The sequence below is a fragment of the Oncorhynchus tshawytscha genome, linkage group LG16, assembly GCF_018296145.1.
Source record: "Oncorhynchus tshawytscha isolate Ot180627B linkage group LG16, Otsh_v2.0, whole genome shotgun sequence".
Classification (NCBI taxonomy): domain Eukaryota; kingdom Metazoa; phylum Chordata; class Actinopteri; order Salmoniformes; family Salmonidae; genus Oncorhynchus; species Oncorhynchus tshawytscha.
The window spans coordinates 16,732,137-16,738,753 of NC_056444.1; the positions used below are offsets into that span (position 1 = coordinate 16,732,137).

The 6,617-nt window shown below is 45.9% G+C and overlaps 1 protein-coding gene across 8 annotated transcripts; it reads right to left on the reverse strand.

Moving 5' to 3' along the window:
- Window positions 1-1,770: 1,770 nt before the first annotated feature.
- LOC112215413 lies at window positions 1,771-6,337 on the reverse strand. 8 transcript variants are annotated; one of them, XM_024374431.2, is made up of 9 exons: window positions 6,248-6,337; window positions 5,896-5,953; window positions 5,448-5,765; window positions 5,305-5,325; window positions 4,926-5,177; window positions 4,646-4,777; window positions 4,284-4,520; window positions 2,813-4,200; window positions 1,771-2,733 (listed from the first exon to the last, which is right to left on the reverse strand). In XM_024374431.2, exons 2-8 carry the CDS (start codon window positions 5,927-5,929, stop codon window positions 2,858-2,860), a joined length of 2,337 nt encoding a protein of 778 aa, XP_024230199.2. In that variant the 5' UTR covers window positions 5,930-5,953; window positions 6,248-6,337; the 3' UTR covers window positions 1,771-2,733; window positions 2,813-2,857. The 8 variants fall into 8 exon arrangements, with proteins under 8 accessions (XP_024230199.2, XP_024230200.2, XP_024230198.2 ...); XM_024374432.2 differs by having other exon boundaries at window positions 1,771-4,200; window positions 5,448-5,762; XM_024374430.2 differs by having other exon boundaries at window positions 1,771-4,200.
- Between the last annotated feature and the right edge of the window lie 280 nt (window positions 6,338-6,617).

The window sequence follows — 6,617 nt, forward strand, 5'->3', positions numbered from 1 at the left end:
ATACATTTATGTTTTTGTAATTTAACAGACGCTCTTATCCAGAGAGAATAACAGTCAGTGTATTCATCTTAAGGTACAGTCAAAAGTTTACATTCACTTAGGTTGGAGTCATTAAAACTCATTTTTCAACCACTCCACAAATGTCTTGTGAACAAACTATAGTTTTGGCAAGTCGGTTATCTACTTTGTGCATGACAAGTAATTTTTCCAACAATTGTTTACAGACAGATTATTTCACTTATAATTCACTGTATCACAATTCCAGTGGGTCAGAAGTTTACATGCACTAAGTTGACTTTAAACAGCTTGGAAAATTCCAGAAAATGATGTCATGGCTTTAGAAGCTTCTGATAGGCTAATTGACAACGTTTGGATGTGTACCTGTGGATGTATTTCAAGGCCTACCTTCAAACTCAGTGCCTCTTTGCTTTACATCATGGGAAAATCAAAAAATCAGCGAAGATCTCAGAAAAAAAAATTGTAGACAGACCACAAGTCTGGTTCATCCTTGGGAGCAATTTCCAAACGCCTGAAGGTACCATGTTCATCTGTACAAACAATAGTATGCAAGTATAAACACCATGGGACCACGCAGCCATCATACCGCTCAGGAAGGAGACGCATTCTGTCTCCTAGAGATGAACATACTTTGGTGCGAAAAGTGCAACTCAATCCCAGAACAACAGCAAAGGACTGTGAAGATTCTGGAGGAAACCGGTACAAAAGTATATCCACAGTAAAACGAGTCCTATATCACCATAACCTGAAAGGCCGCTCAGCAAGGAAGAAGCCACTGCTCCAAAACCACCATAAAAAAGCCAGACTACGGTTTGCAACTGCACATGGGGACAAAGATCGCACTTTTTGGAAAAATGTCCTCTGGTCTGATGAAACACAAATAGAACTGTTTGGCCATAATGACCATCGTTATGTTTGGAGGAAAAAGGGGGAGGCTTGCGAGTTAAAGAACACCATCCCAACTGTGAAGCATGGGGGTGGCAGCATTATGTTGTGGGGCTGCTTTGCTGCAGGAGGGACTGGTGCACTTCACAAAATCGATGGCCTCATGAGGGAGGAAAATTATGTGGATATATTGAAGCAACATCTCAAGACATCAGTAGTTAAAGCTTGGTCACAAATGGGTCTTTCAAATGGACAATGACCCCAAGCATACTTCCAAAGTTGTGGCAAAATGGCTTAAGGACAACAAAGTCAAGGTATTGGAGTGGCCATCACAAAGCCCGGACCTCAATCCTATATAAAATTTGTGAGCAGAACTGAAAAGGTGTGTGCAAGCAACAAGGCCTACAAACCTGACTCAGTTACACCAGCTCTGTCAGGAGGAATGGGCCAAAATTCACCCGACTTATTGTGGGAAGCTTGTGGAAGGCTACCCGAAATGTTTGACCCAAGTTAAACAATTTAAAGGCAATGCTACCAAATATTAATTGAGTATATGTAAACTTCTGACCCACTGGGAATGTGATGAAAGAAATAAAAGCTGCAATAAATCATTCTCTCTACTATTATTCTGACATTTCACATTCTTAAAATAAAGTGGTGATCCTAACTGACCTAAAACAGGGATTTTTTTTACTAGGATTAAATGTCAGGAATTGTGAAACACCTTAGCCAAATACATTTAAACTCAGTTTATGTAAACTTCCGACTTCAACTGTAGCTAGGCGGGACAACCACATATCACAGTCTTAAGTACATTTCCTCAGTTATCAGCGAAGTCGGTGCTCGTAGGAAAAGTCGGGTGCAAGGTTTCTATTTAATTTTTTAATTACATTATGATTGAACTATATCAGCTAAGGTACTGTGCATTGTTGGACAAAAATAGAAAACATAATGCTGCTGTGTAGGTTGATAGATAAATAACTGAACAAGGATTGTGAGTGAGAAAATGAACACGGTCTATGTCTCGCTCTATAGCTGGGATTTAATAACATTGGAGTCCGCCACACCTCATCATGCTGTACATGTGAAGACAGCTTTCTGGTTCTGGTGCTGAAGAACCTTTTTCAATCATGTGGGTGCCATAATCTATGCATGAATACCAGCTTGTTGCTTCTGGTATTAAATCCCACCAAGTGAGACTTCAGCCCATTTCGGATGGGATTAGTTTTACCGGGGGAACTCAGGTAATGTAATTATGTGCACAAGCGCAACTCACCACATCTGTCATTTTAGTCCTGTCCGAATCTGCCATGTCAGTTATTTTTACTTGGCAGGAAGGTTGTTATCCCAGCCCCTAAAACCTACTCTGATAATACTAATCCCGTGTGAATTGTCATCCGTGTGTTTTGAGTTAAACAGGTACTGCGCCCAGTGTGGGTAAGAATTTGGGAACAAATTGATGCGTAAAACAAAATTATATGCACGTAGACTACAGATGAATGAACTGTTTTTTTCCTTCACAAATCAACTTTCAAAGAGTCAAACTTATCTTTTAAATGAAGTGGATGATATTGTGCCAATGAAAAGATAAATTGCCAGATCCGTCAGGTAATTAAGTGTCTGTGTAGGTTACAGTTCATGGTTCTTACTGATATGCATTATTATTATGACTTTCTCTGAACTGAAGACCATCATGCCCATAGTAGAGCCTCCAGGCATAACGTCACATTTTGAATGAGAAAAAAATAACATTTACAGGGGCAGTTTGGTAAAACTAGTCCCGTCCAAATCGTCCATGGGGTAAACCGGACATGCTGGGGCAATAATTACATGACCTACGTTCCATAATAATACTAGTCCCGTGCAAATCGTCCATGGGGTAAAACGGACATGCTGGGGCAATAATTACATGACCTACGTTCCATAATAATACTAGTCCCGTGCGAATAGGGTTTTAGAAAACTTCACAGTCCCTCTCGGCCACAGCAGAGATCCTCCTTGTCTTGTAGATGAACTTGACCTGGCAACGTGTCCCTGGGGTCGTGACCCTGAAGCAGCAGCCCCCGTCCTGTAGTGTGGCAGAGTGTCTCTGAGACACCTGCTCCAGCTCTGTCCCGCACGCCCTCCCCTGCCTCTCCTCTCTCATCCACACTGTCTCGCCCTCTACTGCCAAAACCAACACTGTCCCCCCTAAACCTTGCACCTCGCCCACCCCCTGCTCCTGCAGTCCAGACACACGCACACACTGCGGCTCGTGTACCTCAAAGTACTGGCCCCTGTCATAGCCGCGGCAGCTAACACTGATAAGAAAGGAGGCTGGCTCGGAGGTGACAAATTGGAGGACTTCCTCTATCCCATTGTCGATGGCGACTGGGCCCCTGACCCTTTCTCCCCAGCGTATCTCTGGCCCTCCGAAGATCCGTACTTTCTCTGGGACAAGCTGGAAGCTGTGATGCTCCCCTGGCTTCAGGTAGCTCTCCAGACCCAACAGAGTGTCTTTATGCAGCTCCTGTAAGTTAAGCAGGCTCCACCTGACCGGGTCATACTTTACCACAGACAGAACCCTGTGTCTCACACCAGCATCAAAGCTCTGGGGGCCGAACGCCGGCCGGGCCAGGGTTGAGCAGATGTGCTGGCTGATGGTAGCAATAGGAGCCTGGGAGAGATCTATGGAGGTAGTGCTTTCTTGTGGGTGCACCCTGTCCAGCAGACGTGTGATGCAGAGGCAGAGATCTCTGTACTGGATGGGGAGACCAGCTGGGACTGGGTGTTTGGAGGGAGCTCCGTGTCCCAGTGCTTTGCGGATGACCCGTGCAGGCAGGCCCTGGAAACGGGTGACTCTATGGAGTCTGCGAGAGCGGCAGGGGTACACAGCCCCCTCTTCAGGAGGGGAGAGGCGCAGACTGTCCTGAAGAGGGTGGAGATCACGTAGCAACTGAGCTAGTACTGTAACACTCTGTAACAGGCTCTCAGTTCCCCCGTCTGCCCAACATTCCTCCAACTCCTGGAGAAGCTCTGTCTCCACTCTCTCACTGTCTCGTAACAGACGGACAGCATCCCTAGGTTCCCACAATGATTCCACTGCAGCCCCAGGATCCTCCAGAGCCTCTGCCATGCTGTCCCACAGGACCAAGCTAAAGATGTTCCACACTTTGTCTATGTGGTCCCCAGCTCGCAGGTGGTGGTCCACAGTACAGAGGTGGTCCCCAGCTTGCAGGTGGTCCCCAGTGCGGAGAAAGGCCTCAGCCACAGACAGCAGCTTCAGTAACATACATCCCCTCTCAGAGAGCAGCACCCCTAAAAGCAACAAAACAGTTACTGATAGGTAGATAGAGAAGTACCTGATACAAATAGACAAATAAGTAAGTAGTGAGACCTACGCTGTGCTGTGCACTCTGCCACCCTGTTTAGCAGCCTAGAGGCATCCTGGGTCTTACTGAGGAAGAGGGTGACCAGGGCCCTGAGCTGAACGATGTCCCCCACCTCAACCTCCTCCAACAGGCACTCTCTGACGGTCCTCCTGGGTAGACCCACTGCCACCCCCAGCTCACACACATTCAGCCTGGCCCCCTCACCTGGAGCCACAGCCAGCAGGGACAGCACCTGCTGGAGCACATCTGAGAAGGAGGAGGAGGTGACACAGGTTGTCACTGTCAATTGTTTATTTTATTTTCAATCTGAATCTATCTTCTGCTACTGATCTGCTTGTGTTATAATGGTAGTTAACTGGTGTGACCTTTACCCGAGAGTATGTGGGTGTCTGGGAGAGACAGACCTTCCCCATCAGTCTGTCTGGTCTCAACTGCAGTGTGAGTACTACATAACCCATCATCCTTCACTTCCACAGGAGTACTACACACCCCAGGATCCTCCACTGCCACAGAGGTGATATAAACTTCATGACCACTGACCAGAGATATCAGGCAGAGCCTCTACCAGCCCACTGACTGAAATACAGACACAAAACACGAGACAGAATTAAAAAGTAATAAACTTGTTATAACAAGTTAATAACATGTCACCACTGATGTCTGAGGCCAGCTGTGGGTCTTCGCTGCCCAGTGCCTGGTAGAAGCTACAGCAGGCCCTCTCTCCCTTGGACAGACAGACGGACAGGAGCTGGTGGGTCTGCTGGTAAGATGTGGGCGCTGCCTGGACCTGGTCCAGTTCAAACTGAGTTAGGGTGCCATTAGAGAACAGCTCCAGGGAGACTGGCAGGACAGAGAACCCCAACCGGCCACACAGGACACTGAGCTGGGCCTGCAGTTGACGCTCTGGGGAAGCCAAACAATACAACACAACACTGAATCAGATAGGAGATGACCAATGCCAGATGATTAAAACACCTATGCATACCAACAGTCTGACCCTTTCAGAAAGAGGTCCTCTGCATTACCATACCTGTGGGTCCACGCTGAATATCTGTGAGGGAAACAAAATACATCAAATATTGTCTTAAGACTCAAGTTTGCATGTGGAAGATGAAATTAGGTAACTATATTCATACACATTCATCATGTGTTCACACACTTGGCCTTCCATACCTGCATCAGTTCTGAGCCAGGCTCGGAGGCGCGGGTAGTGCTGCTTGCATCTCCCGAGGCACTCCATGAAGCCTCTGGCCCCAGCCTCGTCCATCTCAGCCTGGACAACCTCCAGCAGCCTGCGTGCCCGGCCCTGAGGGGTCCTCTCTGCCCCCACCTCAAAGTAGTTCTCCTGGGAGAGCAGGCCGGATGCCAGGGTCCTGTCCAGCAGGGGAGCCAGGTTATACAGGGAGGCCACCAGGAGCTCTCTGGAGGCCAGCAGGTGGGACTTCACAGGCTGCTTCTGCCCCCCTGGAGGCCCCACTGGGCCTGGGTCTTCTGTCAGGAAGGATTGGAACAATCATTACTTCATCTTAGAAGTTATTCAAGCAGATTGGTAGTTAAATTGCGGAACAGTGTGTGTTTCAAACTACACCGGTGTGCACGGACAAGGGAACACACCCTCTACCTAGGTCTGGCGTTGTGGGGAATTCCATCACCATGTATACTGATCCATTGCAGGCAGCCTGGCAAAGAAAACTGTTCAATTAGATAGTTTTTTTATTTAGCAAACTTTTTAATTGTGAATTCTACATTTAAATCACAGGTACATCTGGAACTTGTAACGCTAGCTTTCTTCCAGTCAACTTCCTGGTTTAGCCAATGAGCATATTTCTGTCAAAGTTGACAGCAGAATGTCTGCCTTTTGCCCTTGACCCACCAAAAAACTACATCCTCAAACATGACAACACTGACTATAATAATTTGTCTCTAAACTAATATACACTAGTACACTTAATGAAACGAGAAAATTATCCTACCTGAATGTGTGGAGTATCGAAGAAGTTGCAGCGCGCAGCAGGGTTAGAGGACTACGGTACCCAACATGCTTTGCAACTAGACAGTCCCTCTCCCAGGGTTGCCCGGCAACGAGGCGATGCCAAAGATTTTATATATATATATATATATATATATATATATATATATATATATATATATATATATATATATATATATATATATATATATAAAATTAAAAAGATGATATATATATAGATATATATGATATATATTTTTATTTTTTATTTTTTTATTATGCCAAAGAAGATGGACTCGTGGCTGTCGTGAGAAGATTTGATTCTCACGGAATGCTGACATTAATAGCTACAACCAATGACATAATTTGCAAGT

Excerpts from the sequence above, each read along its gene's own strand:
- LOC112215413 (XM_024374431.2), bottom strand. The coding sequence starts at position 5,929 with ATGGTGATGGAATTCCCCACAACGCCAGACCTAG. Across the intron at positions 5,326-5,447 it reads CTGGCTCAGAACTGATGCAG|ATATTCAGCGTGGACCCACA; the intron begins GTATGGAAGGCC and ends TTTCCCTCACAG. Across the intron at positions 4,521-4,645 it reads AGACACCCACATACTCTCGG|ATGTGCTCCAGCAGGTGCTG; the intron begins GTAAAGGTCACA and ends CCTCCTTCTCAG.